This window comes from Pezoporus occidentalis, unplaced genomic scaffold, assembly GCF_034315485.1.
Source record: "Pezoporus occidentalis ecotype Australia unplaced genomic scaffold, CSIRO_AGI_Poc_V1 ctg4, whole genome shotgun sequence".
In the NCBI taxonomy this organism is placed as follows: Eukaryota; Metazoa; Chordata; class Aves; order Psittaciformes; family Psittacidae; genus Pezoporus; species Pezoporus occidentalis.
In genome coordinates, this window is record NW_026915724.1 from 6,832,564 (window position 1) to 6,855,590 (window position 23,027).

At 41.4% G+C, this 23,027-nt stretch overlaps 1 protein-coding gene across 1 annotated transcript in view; it reads right to left on the minus strand.

Moving 5' to 3' along the window:
- Window positions 1-15,366, minus strand: part of CLVS1 (clavesin 1) — a 100,982-nt gene extending 85,616 nt beyond the window's left edge. The window contains exons 1-2 of the mRNA XM_062633310.1: window positions 15,228-15,366; window positions 4,868-5,486 (exon numbers count right to left, since the gene is read on the minus strand). Of these exons, the coding sequence (XP_062489294.1) occupies window positions 4,868-5,256 (389 nt within the window). The 5' untranslated portion in view covers window positions 5,257-5,486; window positions 15,228-15,366. The remainder of the gene's footprint in view (window positions 1-4,867; window positions 5,487-15,227) is intronic.
- Between the last annotated feature and the right edge of the window lie 7,661 nt (window positions 15,367-23,027).

Here is a 23,027-nt window from a genome sequence, read left to right on the forward strand (position 1 = left end):
TTACTGCAAATGACAATGGCAACCTTCTGCCCCCCTGCCCCCATACCCTATTCACAGGTGATCATGATTGGAGGCAGCCCTTCTGCTGTCTCTCTGCATAGAAATGAATTTTACTCTGGTTGAACAACCTTGAAGGAAATATCTTTACTTGGAAGATTAATGAACACCTTCTGCTGAGTTACTTGTTCACCCAAATCCCCATTTCCCCAGTGTACAAGCAGGATGTATTAGAAGGCAATAGCAGACCTAGGAACAGCTGCGGTAGTGAAGACTCCTCAATGCAACAGTCAAAAAGGCCCTCTTATCAGACTTCTCTAAAAGTTTCAGTTTTGCTGGAGGTGCATCAGAGGAGTGAAAGCTTAGGTTTGGTGAGACTGATGGAATGAAAAACTGGGAAAAAAGTATGTGCAATGCAGCAATGGCACATTTACTTTTATGAGAAATCCAGGGCTCATCAAAACTGTACGTTTGTATGCACAGATGTATTTGTTTTACAAACTAGGATTTTTTTATTACACAAATTATTTAATTAAAAAAGTTCTTGACAAGATCATTTTGACACCCTTATCTACCTGTATTACTCCACAATTACCATTTAAAAATAAGGTGCTCTCTAAGCAGTGACACATGTGAAGACTTTGTGGGTTTGGGGTGAGTTCACACCTTGAGCTCTGATCAAAGAAGTGAATGATGACCATCCCCTGGATGGATGGCCCAATACAGTAATATAGCTCAGCTTTTTTCTTCTCCCTCAGTGTGGAAACAATCTGATCTTTTTTCATCCATCTCCTCATTTAACTTGTTCAATACCTCTGAAGTTTTCTGTTCTGTACCATATGTGATTAACATTAATGAAGAGTTCCAAAATATACTATGCAGGACCTAGATGGAAAGTGATAACACTATCTCTAAAAAATCTGCCTAAAAAATAGAAAATCAAATCAATGCAGCACATGCTAAATGAATGAAACCCTGGCACCATGAATAGATCTCAGCTAGTGATTAGCAATAAGAATTATAATTCCTTTTTTTTCCTAGTCATCAAGGAGGTTTTGATCAAAACAATAATCATTATATTTTTCAACGATGTGGAGATAAAAACAAAAGTCTTGCCAGTGAACTTTGCAGCTGTCACAAAACCCATGCAATGATAATTTATGAGGAGGACAGGTTTAGCACTGCAGAAGATTGTGAATCACATGCTAGACTATGCCCACATTATGGATGGGAATGTATGACACATTTACCAGTGGTGTTTGTATTTTAGGCAACAGTGACTTGGAAGCAGATATGAGCTGAATATGAGCTCAAAATGCGATAGAGTAGCTAAGAAAACAGTGACAATCTTATATCTAAAAAGAGGGAGCTACTGATCAGAAAAGATGGTGTTACCACATGATGGTTTATTAATGAAAGTTCATATTCAGTTCATCCATCTGTACATTAGCAACAATCTTAACATGATAGGAAAGATCCAGAAAAGAATGACAAAAAATTTTAGCAAGCTGGAAAATCTTCCTAATTCTGAGAGTAAAGAAGCCCAATCTATATAAGATTTGTAAGCAGAAATGTATTGCAAGACATTAAGCCAGTGTAATACTTTGCAGAACATTATCTTTGCTCTGCTGGCTGTCCACAAGTATGTTCTTTACCTTGTAGACAGCAAAAGGTTGGTTTTTCCCCAAGAAAAATGGGGGGTAGGTGTTTTTTCATTCACCCTGGTTATAGAATCATAAAATGGTTAAGGTTGTAAAGAACCTTAAGATCATCTAGTTCCAAGCCCCCTGCCATGGGCAGGGACACCTCACACTAGACCATGTCACCCAAGGCTCTGTCCAACCTGGACTTGAACACTGCCAGGGATGGAACATTTACCACATCTTTTGGCAACTTGCTCCAGTGCCTCACCATCCTCATAGTAAAGAACTTCTTCCTTGTATCTAACCTGAGCTTCCCCTGTTTTAGTTTGAACCCAAGTCACACAAGGATCACTGCTGTAGAGTAGCTAATATATTATCTTGTTGCTGCTTAACAGTAACCTACCCTACAGTGGTAGGGTCAGGACACAAAAGTACAAACATGGGAAGCTGTCATTGTTATGCTCCCTTTAAACTAACAGAATCCAGCAGCTGGAAGCTGAAGCTGAAAACATTGAGACTGGAATCTGAAACCTAGTTTTCTAGAGAGCTATCAAATTGCATTCTTGCAGATAAAATCACAAGTGTTTCTAAAAGCGCACATAGAAGTTTTAACTTTGATACAGGGAATCCCTTAAAAAGTATTTTTGATTCAATTTGTCCAAGCAGTCACATTGCACAATTAATGACATTTCCTTTTAAAAATCAACACATTTGTAAGACCAAAAAGTTTTGAGGCTGCTTCTGCCTCCTTGAACTGTCACTGTTACTCCCAGGAGTATAAATGATGTCTGGACTGAAAATTACTTTATGGATTACAGCCATGCTGATTTTAAGAAATCCTTTGTAAATTATTAATTTTTTATAAATTATGATTTAACCATACAGAAAGAGAAGTCATGGCTATCTGAAAATGAGATTAAAGTTAGGAAAGGCGTGCTGAAGGCTGAGCTCCTACATGGTGGTGTGCATGTCACTCTTACATGATGATGTGCATGTCACCATCACAGCCTCGTATGAATGGCATTAGCATTCAACTGAAATACAAGTTTGTGCACATCTTGCTGTCACTGAAGTCACATGTATAGAAAGGTTGCCTGAGACACATGTATGCAAGATATACACAATGCCTATTTGTTTGAGGGGTTTTGTGAAAGGCATATGAATATATATTTCCTCTGGCCAATAAACGGCTTCCCAGCTGATTAACAAGATGTTGCACTCATCATTTTTTGTTTCTTGAAAGCTTTTTCTCTTCTTAATGCTCTTAAACAGTAGAAAAGGAAAAGGTCATCCCTCTATTTGCTTACAGTCCAAATCCTGTCCCAGATCTCTGTTGCATTTGAAGTGCTACAAAAGCCCACAGAAATGAATCCATAGAGGAGTCAAACTTCAGTAGCTCAACAGAGGTAAAATTTGCAAGTGGATTTTAATTTCACTGAGAAGCCTTAGGAAAATATATCCTATCCTATTTTCCTCAGCCTTTCTTTTTTGAAGGTAAAAATTACATTTTCAGAAATGAGGTATGATGCAGGCAGGATCACCTTAGTTTTTGAACCCACATACACACATATACATGGATGCATATTAAAGCATTGCAGAAATTTTGAGCCAAAATCTTGCAGGAATCAATATTCTGTCAAAAATCTCATTGCAGGAGCCTTAGACAGCAGCACTCTCAGCTTCCAAAGACCAAGACAGTGTTCGAGGTTAATCACAAAGACTCATTTTGTTGAGGGATCAGAAACCCAAAGCTGGCTCTATATAATACCTAAATCCTCTAATGCAACTAGCAGAGCCACAGAGCTTCTGTCATCTAAAGCTGATACTTTCTATTCATTCAAGATACCTGTTCATTCATCTTTCTTTACAGGCCAGTTGCTAAAGGAAGGGGTTTATGGTTGGAAGAAAAGCAAGCCCACAATTCAGAAAGACAGGAGATAAACTGCTAGCCCCTTTGTAGTCAATAAGACTTTTATCACTGTCTTCAGTTCTAGGTTTCACCAAATACTTTCTTATATGCAAAGTTACATTTCTGTAACTTTCTATATTTCTTTACCAGATCTGTACATGAAAATGAATATCAGAAAAAAATTCTGTACTCTGTTTTCACACAGAAATGAAATGTTCTCCCAGAAAACAACTAATATGAAAAATTGCATATATTGTATATTGTTCTGTAATAATTTCCATAATATAAATTCAAAGTTCTAATCAATTGACTCCTAAATATGAGACACTTTGTTGGACAACTTTAAACCATGACGAGACAAAACCCTATCTGGAACTCAACAGAATTTGTAATACTGAGAACCTGAATCTGAATTTTGTTTTCTGATCTGATTTTTGTCAAAAATCAGAACACATGGCAATCCTACAGCTGATTCCATTTCTCCCTCTCACCATGAAGACAGGGAAAATGGAATAGAATGACTTCTGGTGAAAAGGACAATGTGAACATGATATTCCTGGACTAGGCCCTTTTCTCTGTATTATTTCAAATAGGTAGTGAAAGCTGACTAATCACATTAACATTTAAGGACATCATTTTATAATAATGGCTGGGAGATATCTTTGTTCATACCATTCTGTGAAGAAATGACCTGAACAGAAAATACACTTTGCATGAACGTCCCATTTATCAGACTATATACATAACATATACAGTGACAAGAATGTGTAGAAATTACAATGCAGTTTGTGCAAATCTCATAACACAGATTGTAACTCCTGAAATGGTTAAAAAAACCAAACACAAACAAACAAACAAACAAAAATAAACAGATTATCTGTTAAAAAGTCTGGAGACAGAATAAATATGGTCAGTTCCTTCTGCACCAGAAGATCTGAGAACTCCCATATGTTTTGAGACGTTCGCTTTCTGTCAACCTCTTTGGCTAGTCTGTGATATTGCTGAAGTAATCACACAATAAGCATTAATGTATTTATAGCAAACACTATCTGGTTAAAACTGGGAAATATTTATGGAAAAAAAAACCCAAGAGCTACTTAATCTGACACTCTGATACACCCTTTATATGGTGTATCAAGGGTGTTATGGCTGAAGAATGAGAGGTGATGAGATCACAAGAAAGTTTAAGTGAAATGGACTCATTGTTACAAAATGTTTCAATGAAAATGGCCTTGCTGCTTCAAGTATGGCCACAAATATTCCATTACAAGTTGAGTGTGAGTGTATGTAAAAAAATAAGGACACTATCTACATTTACCTACTCTGATCCCAGTTGGCTGCAAAAAGCAGAAGAATCTTCCTGCCACAGTGGTCACGATTTTCCAGTACTCCTGGGAACCCATCTGTCAGAGCCCGTTTGATTCCTGGATCATCAGCTTTGAAGTTTTTGAACATATCCAGATTTAACTGGCGGTACTGGAAGTACTGAGCCAGCAGTCTGAAGGCCTCAGTTTGGTGAAACTTTCTGGCTCGGAGAAATCTCAAGATGAAGGCATCATCTGTACGTAAAAACCCAATGTCAGGCCTTGTGATGATCATGTCCCTGACTTGCTGGATATCCTGATGCAAAATGTCTGGGTTTTCATTCAGTTCCAGGCGGGCTTTCTCTATAGTCTCTGGACTAAGTCCAGCCTGTAAATGGGTCATCTCTGCAAAAACCTCTTTTCCAAATCCTTAACTTCAGATATTTCAGTAGGAGAAGTGCTGATCCCATTCAATTGATGGTCTGCTGTGAGTGGGAACCATTCAGAAGCTTTTTGCTGTCAAGCTGATATTTAACAAATGAAAGCAAATGGCTTTTCTTATTCTTGCAGTAACAGGCAGTTCACATGTAGTGTAATCCATCCAAAGGAAAGTGCTGTTTATTCCATCACTTACTAAAAGAAAAAGCAAATATATAAAAGAAAGATTAAATATGTATGTAAAGCTTACAGGAATGAATTTCTGAAATTTCTATAGCAATAAAATTACTTTGTGTGCTTCATATGTAAGAGGATACCAGTCAAATTATTTCAGAATGGGTGAATTTAAGATAAGGCAGTCACTGGCATCTTGAATGTATATGTTCAAGCTTTCAGAAAGGCAATCTGATCAATTGTCAATTGATACTAAGCTGCATCAATTTACGATTACAATACACTTTCCAAAGTCGTCTTACTGAAGTGTGGGAGTTCCAGTATCCCATAGCATCAAAGCCAGGATGACAAAAGCAGAAATAAAAGTATTCAGGATCTTGTAGCTTTCCTGAATACCTAGTTCTGAATTTAATTTTTATTCCTGTACTTTTCCTAGAACTTGTTTTTACAAGTGCTAGAAGAAAAGCTGCTTAAGCTGTTATGTATGAGCAAAATGGTACAGTGTATCTCTCACATTTCAGTGACATAATTAGCAAGAGGCTGTCATTGATGTCTGTGTAGTTACACTTGTGTGAGGTAAGATCAAGGTCTGCTCCAAAGAGACATGTGTGTGAGGAAAGATCAAGATCCATCCAATTTTTCAGTCATCACAAAACCAGACAAGCTATCAAAAAGCCCCACCACTTAACTGATCTCTCTCTCTAACTTCTGAAAAAGAAAAAATGGTTTTAAAAATTAAAAGGTAATCCCTTAGTGAACAACATACTGCATTAAAAGAAAGCTGTTTGGAAAGTTATGAACTATTTATAGCAAAACAACTATTTCACTCAGCCACTCTCTGGGTTCAGCATTATCAGATTAAACAAAGTGGAGAGCAGCAGCCAGAGCATTCCTTTGTCCAGGGGCTGCTCAAAGTCACATTGCAGGACCTGGATGTTAATCAGCACAAGGGATGCCCAAGTTCCTTGTTTTGTGAGCTTCATTTCATGCATTGCTAAAAGCTACATTTTAGATGGCACAGTTGCAACCCCAGGATGAGATCCCAAAATCTGAATACAGAGAGTTTCTGCATATTTGCTTAAAGGACATTTGTGACAAGAGATAAGCTTTTCATGTGCATTAGACTTGTCTGTAGGTGATACAAAGGAGAGTTTGTTAAGCAGCCTCCTTCTGTATTCACTGTGGAGCTGGAGATGAGAAAAGCTACCTGCAGGGCAGAGTATCTGGTAACTGATCAGCCTAGGAAAACCTGGGAAAAGGAAGGCACTACAGAAAAACAGGTCCTGAAGTTTTGAGGAGTAATCTATGGTTCCAGGTTATTCATTTCTCAAAGAAATTAGAGTTGTGTTAGGGGTGGATTTCAGATATAAATGTTAAGTAACTGTTACTTCTTTGCTCTTGCGTTTACTAGACCATATTAGGGTAACTCTGATGATATCAACTGAAATCCACTGATGCAGAATTGATGTAAGCCATTGGGAAACCAGGACAATATTTTATGCTTAAGATCTCAACTTAACGGTGGCATTAGCATTTTCTTGCATAAATCATGTTTTTAGTTACAATTGCCTCTATGGGCTAGCTAGGGGAGCTAGGTGTATTGAAGTGTGACACTGTCAATGGGGCAGTGTAGTGTAAGGATTGGTTGCCTCCCTAGATTTAACAGCAGGTCGTAGTGTAAGGAGACTGTGCTCAGTGGTGCTCAGGAGAAGACTGGAAGCAAGGAGCTTGTCTGGGGTCTGCATGGACTCTAGCTCAGGGCCCACTATATATTGGAACAGCTTTGGAGCTCCTGTGACATAGAATCACAAAAAACATTGAATCACAGGATGGTTTGGGTTGGAATGGATGTTTAAAGATCATTTGGTCCAACCTCCTTTCCCTGTGGGCAGGGACGTCTTTCACTGGATCAGATTTCTTAAAGCCCCATACAGCCTTGCCTTGGACACTTCTAATGATGGAGCACCCACAAGTTCTCTGGGCAGCCTATTCCAGTGTCTCACCACCCCATCATAACAAACTTCTTCTTTGTATGCAATTTAAATCTATCCTTTTTCAGTTTAAAACCATTAGCCCTTGTGCCATTACTACAGTAAAAAGTCTGTCCTAAACTTACTTTTTAAGCCCCCTTTAAGTCCTGAAATGTTGCAATAAGGTCCCCTGGAGACTTCTGTTCTGCAGACTGAAAAATCCAACTCTCTCAGGCTTTCCTCATAGGAAAGGTGTTCCAGCTCTCTGACCATTTCTGTGACCTTCCTCTGGAGCACTTGTACCAGGTCCAAGGACAAGTGGCAGGTAGCTGTGACCCACCAGCTTCCTTTTCTAAGAGTTTATGGAAGTTAAACTGTCTCTTCTACTGCTCCTTTTCTGACTCCCACCTCCACTAAGATGCTTCATTGGAAATAAGGCAAATTCTTAATAGGTCAGTTACAGCCTGCTCTAGGAGAAAATGGGATTAGACCAAGGAGATAAAATCTGTCCCTTCAGGTTTTCTTATATGATCCCAAAGCATTTAATGTCACAAGTTCTGCTATTTATTTTCATTAAAGTTTCCTACTTTTTAAAACTTATTTAAGTGGATTACCACCCTTTATGCCCAGGATGATCCCAGGGTGAGGGAGATACAGTCCTTTTGTGTCAGACATTGCTGTCAAAAAGCAATTTACCAATATTCAGTCTAACAAAAAACAAATCTTTTTAAACGCATTTCAGAGTTTTCTGATAGTGAGCTGAGCTATAGCCATGGGTTACAGCTTACAGGAGAGCAGTGTTGACACTATCTGAATCATAACCCAGATCATGGGGTTAGCAATCCACTGACTTCAAAGAATCTGATTTACATCAGCAGATAATATGGTTCTGCCACTGCTTACCTTGACAACATAGATACCCAGTTTGTCATTGTGCTTTCTCAAATGATACTGATTTATCCTGATTCCCAAAGGTACAACAGAAGCACCTTCTCCATTTTCACCCCCTCCCACACATGGCAATTTCACTTTCTCTTGGGGTTCCATCTGCCCATTTTTCAGATGTTTACATCTTTGTTCTACTTTGATGTTTTTTTTTTCCAGTGAAGATGTTGGCCTTTTCCCCTTATCTTGAATATTTGTTGCAGCATGTTGGCACACTGGACTCTTTGTTAGTCTCAACAGCTGTTTTTCTGCGTTGTGACTCTTTGTTCCCAAAGGACTATTTGCTCTCCTAACGTCTTTTCGCAGCCACTTACAATGAATCAGATGTCTAAAGGAAAATGCAGCTTTAAACAAGGAAAAATACGAAGGTTTGAAAAAAAAACCCAACATATTAATAAAAAAAGAAAAAGGATATTTTCACTGAAATTGTGGTGTCATCTACCAGTTTGGTTTATTCATGGCACTCCTAAGAAGAGAATGAGAAGGGACAGCGAGTAGCTTTAGGATGTGTAAAATACTGAAAATCTCCAGACTAACAGCTTCTATTTTTGCCTGACCCTCAAAAATAAAATTAGTTAATAATAAAATATATAATAATACTTACTAACCAAATAAAATTAAAATAATATCTTTAGGAAGCATGTACAGCACTTTCCAGTGCTGAAGATCTTAATATGCTTTACTGCTCTCTCTTCAGTGACAGCTTCTGGATTAGCATTCAACCCCTATTTGCTCTGCATCCCCTGGAAAATTGACCAAAACCTGCTCTCAGTAATGATGACGCTTGTCTGAATCATTTTGTTCCTGCCCACTTAGCTGTCCCTGCAGCACCATTTGCCTCTTGAAGCACTGTTCTCATGTCCATTTGGCCCTTCCCCATCAACTTCAGTTCCAGAAAGATTTTGGTTGCTTCTATCCACCGAGTATTTTCTATTCGATCTAAAGCTACATGCCATGTGAAGTTTCATCCACTGCTTTTAAATGGGAAGGCACTAGGGTTTGATCCTCACCTGGTATTGGTACGCATCACTGTTATGATTTGTATCATTATATAATACCTAAACTCCTAGCATTCATACAGATATTAGCTGCCAAAATCGTGCCAGAAAAGAAAGGAGTGGGCAGGGAGGGAGGGAAAATGGTAATCTAGAATGATTTCATCTCAGAGTGTGGGTGTCATCTCATTAAATTTCTTTTTAAAAAATATTTTGATGTTAACTGTGGAAAACATCTTTGAGCTATGTTATGTTTAGTAGGGCAGGGTAGGATGAACTTGTAGATGTATTTATAGGAATGGTTCTTATGGCATTTTGTGGCTTTGGGGTACCTTGGTAGGAACCCACACTGGAAATGGAGTGGTCAAACACAGAAAGGGACATACCCAGCTTCATGAGCTAATGTCAAAAGAGTGATGAGAAAAACTGACTCTTGTCCTTGGCTGCAGCTTCCTGGCATCCTCCACAGGCAGTGCGAAGAAGTACAGCCTTCAGTGATTTGCCTGAGATTATGAAGGACACATTTCACACAGTTGGGAACAGACCATATGTCTCCTGAGCCACAAGCTTACAGGTTAACATCTGGGCAATCTTTCCCCCTGTGCATAATGCTCTGCATCCTAAGAAAGATGTCAAGCCATGTTGCACACAAGAAAACCGAGAGGTAGACTGCAATGTTCCCAGTGTCCCAAGTGTAATTCCCCTAGGCTTCAAGAGCACAATCAGGACCCCAAAAGTGTATTATTTCTTTATGTTTTTTGTAAAGAACTATCCCTCTATGGGGGGTCCCACAAGTCTTTTTCATACCCCAAGTCAAATAGCCTCACATAGATTATTATAGAATAACAGAATGGCTGAGATTGGAAAGGACTTCTGGAGAGCATCTAGTCCAACCTCCCACTCAAGCAGGGCCTCCTAGAGCTGGTTTCCCAGGACTATGTGCAGACAGCTTGTGAGTAGCTTGTCTCCAATAGGGACATTGCAAAGTCTCTCTGGGAAACCCACATTAGGGCTCCGTCACCCTCACAGTGAAAAAGTGTTTCCTGATGTTCAGGGGGAGCTTCCCTCGTTTCAGTTTGTGCTCTTCGACTCTGGTCCTGTCACTGGGCACCACAGAAAACAGCCTGGCTCCATCCTCTTTGCATCATCCCTTCAGGTATTTGTACATATTGATAAGATCCCCCTCAGCCTGCTTCTCTTCAGGCTGAATAGACCCAGCTCTCAGCCTTTGTGGGATGCTCCAGTTTCTTACCCATCTCTATGACCTTTTCCTGGACTTTCTCCATATGTCCATGCCTCTTTTGTACTGAGGAGCCCATACCTGAACACAGCACCCCAGGCCTTACCAGTCTTGACTATCATGAACATCTCCTGCTTCCCTATAGCCCTTCTCTAAGGTACTATATTCTCCCAGTGAATCTAAATAAGTTGAATATCACAAGTTTGTCTCCCTCAAGTCCTGGTGCTCCTGTAAACCTTCACTAGGGAGCTGTTACATCTCATCAATATGAAAATAGCAAATGTTTGTGACTGTAACAGCTGTGTGGGGAATTTGATGGTTTCTCGCACTTTCCCAGGATGTGATCTCCTTGCTCAGGCACAAAGAGTAACATTTCTTTCAGTTCACTAAAAACAATACATTGTACATTCCTACTCCCCTCATATAATAGTCTTCTTGTCAGCTTGAGTCAGTTAGTCTACCCTCAGGCCATATCTAGCTGTCCAGTGGTGGTAATTTAGCTGTGGCACAGCACAAATCACAGCAGCAATTCAACTGGTCTTTGCAGCTCTGCACAGTATGTAGGACAGGCATGTCTGTAACACCGACCTGCAATTGTCCTGTTGTTGCTACAAGCTAGCAGGCATGAGGAGAGACTGAAAAGGTTTTCTTACAGATGTAAAAAGAGCCTCATTGTCTTTTAATATGAAATGTACAAAATGAACTGCCTACCTGGATATTAAGAAACAGGACCACATGCCAAGGAGAGTAACTTAACTTGTAAAGAAAAAGGTTTAACAAAACATCTGTGAACTTAGTGACATTGCTTCAATTTTAATCCAGATCACGGTTTTAAAGTTTGAAGTATTCATTAGCCACTGCAAGCCCTATAGGAACATGAGGCCTGACCTGTGGCATGTTAAAGAAACAGCAGGCTTCAAAGAACTTCCATGTCAGTCATCACACTACTCCAAGTGTCACCATGCAAAAAATTCTCCAATAATATAGAAGCTTCTTGCAGCAGAAATTATCAGCAGCATGCAAAACATTAATTCTGATCCCCCAAGCCTCATAGTTAGGCTGTATGTAGAAATCTGATAGCACAGGATAATAACATTGTGCCTTAAAATCCCTAAATGGACGGTGGAAGTTGTGTTACAACATCTGCATGAAGATATGCAGAAGAAACAAAATGTATTATCATGGCATTTAGTCCTATATTCTTAATAAAATGACATTCACGTAATTTGCTCCCCATTTTAAAGATTAAGTTCCTTTTAAAAATGTAAAATGCAATGGTATTGTATTAGTGCCCTATTAGTGACCGACTTCTTTCTGCTTTATACATGATGTCAGAGAAAGGCATCCATGGCATCCTGTGGAGTGGCAGTGGGGGAGGAAGGCAAAGAGAGAAAGTCAGGGGCAGAAACGAAGGAAGGAGGAAATGAATGCAGGGGGGAAGGAGGGAGGCAGAGAAGGAAGGAAGGAATGAAAGGAGGGAGGGGAGAAGGGAGGAAGGTTAGAAATGAAAAAGGGAGAGATTTCTGCACCCAGGAACCTGTGAAATTCTCCTGTTTTTTTCTCTCCTTCCTATTGAAGTCTGAGCACAAACACAAAGGCCTCACACAGATGCTTCTCCCAAAACTGTAGAAATAAAGTTTAATATAATTTGATGATACCTTGTGGGTTTGTTTTCTCAGTGAAAGAACATATCAGACTTAAGGAATTTATTTCTATAAATCTTATTGAAGGAAAAAAAAAAGAAAATCAAACCCCCAAACCTGTTTGGAAATTCTCAAACTAAATCCTCAGAGCACTCAAGAGGGAAAGGGCTCACAACTCATCTGCTAAAAACTATGTGAATTCTGCTCACTGAATCTCCGACTCCATAAATGAAGACTGATGTTGTTGCTTTGGTTTTTTTTTTAACTAGTAGGACCCAATTGTCTTATCTTGTTTGTGTATGTACCAGACACCACAACAATGGGCTGTGGGAGAAAATAATACTCACTTGCCAAACAATAGCACAATTGTTTCAGTAACTGCACATTTAAATCAAGAATTGCATTTATTTACAGTCTTAGTTTGAAGGAAATTTTCTCCAGCATTTTATGACATTGCTCATTTGTATTTTAACTGACATGGTCCTCTTCTGGAACATGAAGAGGCTGCTGTTACATGTTCAAGTGAAGCCACCTCTGTGTTCAAAGCACATAGAGCTTAAGGAATTATGACCCAGTGTGATGGGTGGATTCTACAGTTTCTTCTTTGCTCAGCTCAATTACACAGCTTACACTACTACTCAGCAGCATTCAGTGCTACTCAGTATGAGTATCTGGTCTCTGCAGCAGATTATAAGTTATAAATGATGATGTAAATGAGTAAGTAGGTTTTTGGAAAAGGCTGTAATATCTTTAATTGGTTAGTATATGCCTTACAAAAGCCTGATTTTTAGGAAATACTCAATAGTTTTCAGTTGGGTAAATCAACAGAATTCTTAAAATGATCAGCAGCATTTTATAGCAGATACACATCAGACCTGATTATGTTAACAACACAAGCTGCCCCTATAACCTTTGAGCTGGAATACAGACTGCAAACCAGGGAAAGCTCTATAAGGTTATCTGACTGATCATTATAACACTTTTGTTATGCAAGGCATGTAATAATACTGTTAAATAATATGTCATTTAAATGTTGGCATTGCATTAACTTTTAGTATGGGAGAAAATCCGTGTTACCATTTTATTACTCAGAAAGCACACGAAAGCAGCCTTTCTGTAATTTAATTTTCCCTTTCAAATATGATCCAATCAAGGTTTTGTGATGGACAGTGAGTAACCATCTGATCCTTTACTTCATTATTCCTGGAGCTTGTTTAGATTTAGGAATCAGAATTTTGAAAAGGGAAAGCTCCTTCTTTCCTATGACCTTCCCCATGCTCCCAGGATTAAACTATTGCAAACAGAATTAAGTACAGGGCAGTAGCACACATGGCGTTTCTCCAGATGTTATTTGCTCTCTGTTTATTATCTGTATGAAGTTGTCACTGAACACCCTCACTGCTTGCAGAGATCACAACTTAATTCTTGACTTCCTGCAGCAAAGGATCCACACAGTAGGCACAATTCGCCTCACTTTTTCCCTACACCCATTATTCATCACTGCTTGTCACTGGAAAAACAAAATATTTGACTGACCCTGCACATTCCCTCATTCCTCATTCCTCTTTGGGTTGAATATACCTGGTCAAAATATGTGCCGATTTGCTGAGGAGCACAACTGGTGTCTACTTCTGTTCAGCAAGCTCCTATCTGTTGGCACTTGGCTGGAGTCCTTGCTTGGTTCCTTAACTCCTAGTTTTAACACTTTCCACTCCATGCCTCTCACCTCCCCCCTGCTTTCAAATTGTATCTGGACTTTCCCTTCCAACTTGGACTCTTTTCCCTGCTTGCCCTGATCCTGGGCTGCTGAGCTGATTTTTCCAGCTCTCATGCCCACCTTCAGGAAGAATTGCAGCTGGCGATGGAGAAGGAAAACAGGAGGGGAGGAAGGGGCAGGAAAGTGAGGAACTGGGGAAACAGAGGTGGAGAGGAAAGGAGGCAAGGGACTAGGGTAGGGAGGAGAGTAGACAGGAAAGGCAGAAAACAGGAAGGCAGGATGCAAAGAAGCAGGACAAGGAGAAGTGGAGGCAGAAGAGGCAGGGTAGGTAAGAGGCAGGAAGCCGGACAAGGAGGAGAGGCAGGGGGAACAAGGGAAGGACAAGAGGAAGGGGAAGTAAGACAAGTAGGGCAGACAGGGCAGGGAGGAGAAGCAGGAGAGGCAGGGGAAGTAGGACAGGCAGGGAAGGCAGGGATCGGGGCGGGAAAGAGAGGCAGGGCAGACAGGGAGCAGGGGAAGGAGTCAGGGAGGCAGAGTAGTGAGGTAGGACAGGCAGGAGAGGCAGCCAGGGGAGGTAGGCAGCAGGATAAGGAAACAGGGAGGGAGCAGGCCAGGTATGATGCAGAGGAGGCGGGGAGCAGGACAGGAAGGGAGCAGGGTGTCAGGGCAGGCAAGAGAAGCAAACTGGAGGCACGGGACATGGAGACAGGGGAGGCGGTGAGCAGGGGAAAGAGGCAGTCAGGGCAAGAAGATCAGGCAGGAGGCAGAAAAACAGGCAGGACAGGCAGGAAACAAGAGATAGTGTAGGCAGGAAACAGGAGATAGTGTGGGCAGGAAACAGGGCAGGCAGGGAAGTGGGGAGGCAGGAGACAAATGGCAGGGAGCAGGGCAGGCAGGAGGCCGGGCAGGGAGGGGGCAGGCAGCAGGGCAGGAGGCAGGGAGCAGGGCAGAGAGCAGGGCGGGAGCAGGCAGGGAGCTGAGCAGGGAGTAAGCAGGGAGGGAGGCAGGGAGCAGTCAAGGAGCAGGGCAGGCGGGGAGCAGGCAGGGAGCGGGACAGTGAGCAGGGCAGGGAGCGGCCCCTGTCCGCAGCGCAGCGGGGCTGCGGCCGGAGCTGTCCGCCCGGCGGTACTGAAACGCCGCAGCCGGGCCCGGGGGTGCGGAGGTTGCGGGGGGGGGGGGGGGGGGGGGGGGGGGGGTCGGGGACCGCGGAGAGCTTTCCTGCTGCAAACCGAGAAAAGACGAATGCAAATACCTGCACAGCGCCAGGCAGCCTGCCGTGGGGCCGCGGGGGCTGCGGGGGACGGTCGGATTTTTGTCCCCCTGTAGGTGTCCTTGCTGTCGAGCTGGGTGGGTGAGAAAGCTCTCCCGGCTCCCAGGTTCAGGCTCAGATCTCTCTAGAAAACTGTGAATGAGAGAGCGCCAGCTCCACGGGTATGATTTTTTTTTTTTTTTTTTTTTTTTTGGTAGGAGGCGTGTGCACCAAAGCCTGGGTCCTTCCACTCGGCGGCTGCCGTCCCCCTGGGTCCTAAGCCCTCCTGACGCCCGCCCGACTGCCTCCCGGAGCTCCCCGGCCGCGGGCTCCGCGCACCGCCACCGCCGAGGGACGGTGACAAAGGAGCTGCGGGCTGCTGACAGCCCGGAGAGCCGCAGCAGCAGCACAGCCGGCCCCTGCTTGTTTAGCAGCGACGGCTTTCACCTCGTGGCATGGTCGCCGCCGCCCGTTTTCTCACATCACCCCTCTCCCAGCGAAACTCGGGGGGAGCAGAACCTCCTGCGGCATTTACAGCAGCCACAGAAAGGGTAATCCTAATGTACCGTGTGTTGTTATAGATGGGCTGCTTTAACGAAAATGGCAGCCAGCTTTTGTAAGAGAAGTTTGGCTGGGTCTGACTACAGGTACATCTATCTCAGAGCGCTGTCACCAGCAGCAGCCACAGCAAATGACTGCTGAAGAATATAAAACCAGGACAAGCTTCACCCCTGCACTCTCTCAACCCCTCTCCCAAGCATTTTAAGTTCAGGGATTTCCCCAGCAAGGTGGTGCCTGTGTTTTTAGGATGAGTCCTTCCTCCTTGAACTTTCACAGGGTCTCTTAGGACACTTACAAATTTCTAGAACATCTTTCCGTAACATCCTTTGACAAGGATCTCCATGGTCCATCTGCCTACTTCACAAACTATCACTTCTCTTTCATGACAGGGATCTCTTAAGTTTTAGCTAGCATGGTAAGAAGGACAGGAGAGGGGTAGGTGGCTCATTAAGTTGGGTCCCAAAAATCACTTTCTGTATGAGCCTCATAAGATCTCTTCTAAGCTGTACTTGGAAGATATTGGGTGACTTAATGGCTTTGGCAACCAAATTCACAAGCAATTGCTCTTAGCAACACAGCAAACAAATGCACCAGCAAAGTGCATTTCTTCTTCTGCTACCCCAATTCACTCCACATTGTGGAGTATAATTCCTGGGAAGTGGTGGATTAATGTCAGCTGACTGTCTTGGTCTCTTTGCTTTGGACAGCCCTCTTGTGCCAGTTACTGAAAGGTCTTGCATAGCAAAGAAGCGGGTGATAAATAATAAATACAGGAAGCAACTTCTACTAAGAAATGGCTGAACAGTAGGATTCTTCGGCATGGAAAAAAAAGAGATGAATAAATGTGGATAAAATAGTGGTGTGTTTTTTTCATAATTTACAATATTTCATAATAATGAGCAGCATGAGGAAGATAAATTGGAACAGTATCTCAATATCATTTCCAGTTCAAGGAACTGGGGAAAAGAAACTCACAAGGGGCCAAAGGGCATACTTCACAAAATATTCAGTGAAGCTGTAGAATTCATTTCCACAGGAACTCAGGCTTCAGAGATTTGTTGGACATACTCATGAAAGAAAAATACATTAAGGGCTTTTAAATGTGAAGTCATGACCTCTGGCTCGGGAAGTCCCTGTTCCACAAATTGCTGAAGGCTGGCGTAATATGTGGGAAAGAATTACTGTATCCTTGCCCTGCTCTTATTCTTTGCCTTAGCTGTCCACTGCTAATCACCACTGGAGACTGGCACTGGGCTAGATGGACCTTTGATCTGAACCAGTACTGACTGCTCGTATATTCCTATATACAAAGTAGACACAGCAGGAGCCCTTTCAGCTTTTCTTTCCCTTGAAAAGGGAAGAGCCAGTGGTTTTGTCCTATTTGAAAGAGCGTACATCCAGAGTCACTTGCTTTTTAAAGGAAACCCCACAATATTCATAAGCAAAGGCAAAAGGAATCTGTGGGGAAGATGCCTTGTGCTTTTAGAATGATTACCATATACAACCACTAATTTAACCCACACCAGGTCTTAAACTGGCATACAAGGTGTTTGCATCCTGTGACTTAATCACATTGACTGGAAGAGATGAAGCAACAACTCAAAGGCAGAGCTCAACATTCTCACAAGAGCATTTGTCCCAGCACTTGATGGGAGAACATTTCTAGCCCCAGGCAAGTTGGTAGTCAGTTAGTAAGTAGTCTGATTAGATCATTATTTTTTGCATAGAGATCAGTTTGGAAATAAAACAATAAGCACTCCTTTTTCATAATCCTGTTGCAAGCTTCCACTTTTGCACATATGATAAAGATTAATGTACTAGCTACTGTAACTATGCAGAACTTCCCTGGGAATTGTTAATAATATTTAGTGGAATGAACATGAGTCTATAAACCAGCTTCCTTAGGCAGTCAAATTAGTTGCCAAATTTGATGTATGCTTAACTTTAGGGATTTAATATTTTTATCTGGTTTGTTAATTGAAGTTGGGGTTGTTGGTTTATTTTTCCTTTTGCGTTGCTTTTAGGTGACCAGTGCCTTCTGATCCACTGGATGATTGACATGTAGCACAATGCTATGGTAGAAGCAAGTCTATTACAGCAGGGCCTTATATTGATCCCACTGAAAATATTGTCACGTTTCTTTCTTATCACCACTTCATCACTTTCTTTCTGCAAAGGTCTTCTCTGTACGCTGAGGTCATGCTTCAGGTCTTATCATTCTTTTCTTTGCCCTAGTCATTACACTTCATCTGAAGTTATGATCTCAGAAACAGCAGGGCTGAAGGTATAAAGCCTTCAGTTTCATAAAGGTATGTCAGGGACATTAGGAACACCCTTGCTGATGTGCACAGGTTGGAGCTGCATCCTTTTCTCATCTGCAGTGTTGAATATGCATAGCTAAGGGGAGAAAAATGTGCCTGTAATCATGGTTTGTCACCGAAGACATTAGAACTAACTGAACAAGTGGAGAGAACAGATCAGTTTGGAAGGGGGAGGATATTTTATGCAGCCTTTTCGGAAAGTGAAGTAGAACTTTGATATTAAATTTATTCTAACCTGGCCCTCCCTGTCATCACACATCTTGATTTTCTGTTTTAATGAAGAGCAGTGAAATAACAAACTTGGATAGAGAATATTTTCACCACTAGTAGGAAGGATCCATGGGAGAGCAGAGTGGTTGGTTGCTCCATGGTGTAGGTGTGATAAATAGTTTCTACTGAATCTACTGCCTTTGCAGCAAAACATTATGTCTTCACTCAGTGACATTGCTGTAATTTTGACTCCCAAGAACAGCCATGAAACTAGGAGCTAGTTTGCATTTTTTTCACCTCTGATACTTTTTTCTCTTTGACACAAAGTGCAAAACTATTGAAATATTTTAATTCATCACAGTAAAGAAGTAGAAAACTGTTGTCACTCTGCTTTCAGACTGAAACATATATATATATATCTACATTACACAAAAGTATATTGATATTCAGCATCTTACAGGTGATGGTATGAATTATTGTGAATGGTGTGCATATATAAGGAGACAAACAAATCTTTGGTGTAATTCAGTATATATCTAGCATCACTTACTTTTTCAACATGATTTCTCTAATATTTAGAATGTTCTTTACAACTTGTGAATAGGGTATTTGAGAAAAAAGAAATAATATAGGATGTTCCTGTATCTTTAAATTTTCTTTAAAGAACAATTTGCTGCAAGTTTCTAAAATTAACACTTAATTTTAATAATTAATTGGGAGCTCATTCTTTTTCCCTAATCTACAATTACCATCTGGTTTTATTTCCTTTGAAAGTAACTGCATTGAAAACCCCAGTAGATTAAAAAATAATAATGCAAAAACTGCTTAGACCCAATAAATCATTATTCTTAAGGGATAAGTAACTCTTAGATCACAGTTCAAGGGATTCATGTTATAAATCCTCCCAGGTTTCTGAACCTTTAAAATATTTAATAATTTATACCCAAGAATGCAAAACATATGCAAATGGATTGTTCATATGATTTATTCAATGAGAAGGGTCCAGTTTTTGATGTTTTCACTCTTGATGGAGAGAATTCATTCTTTTGCTAAGTTCACAAGCTATCATCACTTCTGCCACTCTCAGAATAGCGTGTAACTAGGACACAAGCAAAGTTTAGGCCCTGAGCGTGTAGAGGGGTGAAGCAGAAATGTTCCCATCTCCATAGGAGTCCCAGGAGCTGGCAAGGAGAACCAACACAGAGCTGGAGGCCAGCAGCACTAGCCAGGTAAAGTCAAGCTTTCAGAACTGTGACACAGAATTTCCCCCCTCAGGACTTGCCTAACTCTGAACTGGTCTAAATCCCATAGCTGGCTTATTGTGGGATCATAAAGTTCCTCATGTAGATCCAGCCTGAGTAGGTTGGTACCAAAGATCAATCAGCATTCAAAAAACAAGTGTCTCTCTGATGGCCTAATCATTTGGGTGCTGTAAACATCGACCTTAGGCCCAGATGTGTTGTGTAAGTCAGGTGCAGGTTTGGCCTTGGTTTTACTTGGCAGCACTCACTGTGATGACTTTAGTGAGATACTTGTGATTTAAACCACCTGGGGACCTGCTTCTATGGAGTTCAAGTATTCACAAAGTCAGTGCTACTCTGTCTAAACAATAATGGTGCTGACTTGCGAGACCATTAAATGTCCTTTTGCAGAGGGAAATAAATTATGAGATGGCATGTTTTGCATAGCTAGCGCCTAAATGATACAACCTTTTAAGAATAAAACATCAAAACTTAGTCTTACTGCCTGAGAAAGTGACTGTCAGAGCTAATGTTCTTCCTATCCAGGAGTAAGACAACCTGAGATAGGCAGGAATGACAAAGAAAAACCCTCACAGAGAGTCAAGTGGTCCAGCAAGTAGATGGGTCTAGCAAGAAGGTGTAGGATGGCTGTTAAAGAATTAATTCAGAAAAATCCTCTCGGGAAAAACCTGGCTGCTTTCTGGTGCCTTACTATATTGCAATCAATTGAGTTTGCACATAAGGAATACTTAAGTCTGAATTCTAACATACTGATCTTGGATATGATTTGTTAAAAGCTTCAAATACATGCACTGTTTAATGTTAATTCTCCAGTTAATTCTTTAACTTCCCAAACTCTGTTGTATGTTTTCTTCAAATTGTAACTTGATCCTACCCATTTCTTCAAAATAGCTTGAATTGTTGAGCTCAAAGTGCAAGAATATAACTTCTGAAATGATAAAAAAGGATTTGAAGGCTGGTAGTTTGACTGGAATAGTTAGAGATGAGAGGGATAATAGGATACTCATCTGGTTGATTAGTTTGTTACGTGATGATTTACTTCTGAAATATTTTAAAATGAATGATGTACATAAATGCATACAGCTTGGGATGGCAATAAGATAAATCAGCAACAGTAATAATGACTGTGAGCTCTTACATGTGTAAACAAGCATATGTGCAATATAAATTCAATTATCTTAATGTCACTGAGGATATAGAATAATTTCACATTTGCTACTCAATAGCTGCAGAGAGTTGCGTTGGAAATAAGAACAGATGGAGGACACAGTCTTATTCTGGATAGCTGAAGACTATTGAAAACCAAAGTATTTGAATGTATATGCATACATGTACAAAAGTAGAGGTAAGTATCATGGCTGCAATCCTCAGCAGATATAAATCAACATAACTCCACTGACTGTGGTTCAGATGTGCTAATTTACACTAGCCAGCACGGGGGTAAGTGTGTGTATATGAAACAGCTATTACACCTGTCAGCAGGCAGATGTTTTACATTACCACTTCATACAAGAATATTAGGATGCAACAATCTGCTGAAGCTACTCTGCAGTAGAGTTTTATCTCTCCTGGGATGCAGCACTGGAATCAGGGTGTAAACAGCATCACCATCACCTTGCAAACACTGGGTATAGTTTAATGCCATTGGGGAGCCCCAGCACAATCCATCTAGAATACATATCAAGCAGAGGGGCATACAGCAATCACGTACTTTTTAAAAGGCAGGAGGCTTCTCAGTTGTCATAGCTGGTGAGCCCCCAGGGAGGTGAGGCTGCTGCCATCCTGATTCCCAATATATGCTGATTCAGTCATTAAAATGTGCATTCATCTCCGTTCTCCCAAGACCTAGCTGTGAACAGCAGGTTTAACTAAATTGCCAATAAGAAAGCCTCTCAAATCATCTGCAGTCCTGACTGGCAGCCTCACAAGCAGATGCAGCGACCGATCCTGAGGCAAATGGAATCTGTTCAGAAGCAGGTTTGCACTTCTGTGTGTACCAGATAGGGGGGTTTGTTATCATTAATGAGTGAGTACATTGGAGATGGAGGGAGGAGGGGCAGAGGAAGGGTGAGAAAAACAATTGGGAAGGGAAAGGTGAGACTCTCGGAAAATTCTCATTACTTTGTCTGCAGCAGAACCCTCTCTGCAGCTGTAGGCTAAAAGGAACAACCCTTTCCCTTAAAGTGTCCCTAGCTTCAGGGTACAGGAAACTGTTAATCAGCTTGTTCTCATGCAGCAGAGACCTGCAGGAGAGCTGGCTGGAGAAGTGCCAAGGACTGTCACTTCACATATCCTGAGAAATCTTCCCTTCAGCTGAGGTTTTAATGGCTTTGGGACATGTCTGCATGTGTGTGTGTGTGTGCATGTGTACGTATAAGAGAGAAAATGTATTCCCCTGCCACTCTTTCATGTCTGAAAATACACTACTGCAAATACCCGCTTTTTCCTATGCATACACATGAAAGACGGTTTCGGTAACCAGCTGCAAAAGTGCTAGAAAGGACACCTGATTCTGGCAGTAAGTCCTCTATCTCAGATATTGTTGGAGTCTATCACAGCTGCCAGATCATCTCAGAAGAGGCATAAAGTGCCAGAAACTCTTCAACCAGGTGTTCAAGCTCAGTTATTGCCTAACTAGCTGGGCAAAATTAGCCTTGCTTCTCCTTTAGTAAAAGGTCAAGATTTAACTTTGGGCTGTGAAGACTGTGTCTGGCCCCTCTTGATACAGGACTTACGATCAATACCATGACAGCATGCAGCAGTTTGCTCCACGCTAATGCTGAGGTTAGGTTATTGGCTTCCACTTTTCTTACGATGTGGTGCACACCCTCTCTGTGTTGGGCAAAGCCTAGAAACAGCCATTAAACTGAATTGTCCCTTTCCAAACATTGGATATCTCATTGCAGATCAGAGGCTGGTTAAGTCCTGCTACTGAACATTACTTGCCACAGACCCGCAGCACACTTCAGGAGGTGTCACGTACTCTGCATGGCTGAATACCCAGATGATGGAGTGGTTCAACATGGGCACCTGTATGTGACAGAGCTGCAGTTTCTCTCCTCTTGCCAGTATATTTTTTCATGTGCTACTGCAGTAAAATGTAAAGAGACAACAAGTATCTACTTGTCCTAGACACTGCTGAAAACCATGTGCTTCTCAGCATCTCTGGAAAGATATAGACAAGTATAAAACATGAAGAAAAACAGCAGGGTGTGTAGGACTCAAAATATATTTTGTAAAAAACCCTCTTGAATTCCAAACTAATCTCTATAATCACATATGATGGTGAGAGCTAGAATCATGGAATCATAAAATGCTTAGGGTTGAAAAGAACCTTAAGACCATCTAGTTCCACCCCCCTGCCATGGGCAGGGACACCTCATACTAGACCATGTCACCCAAGACACTGTCCAACCTGGCCTTGAACACTGCCAGGGATGGAGCACAAA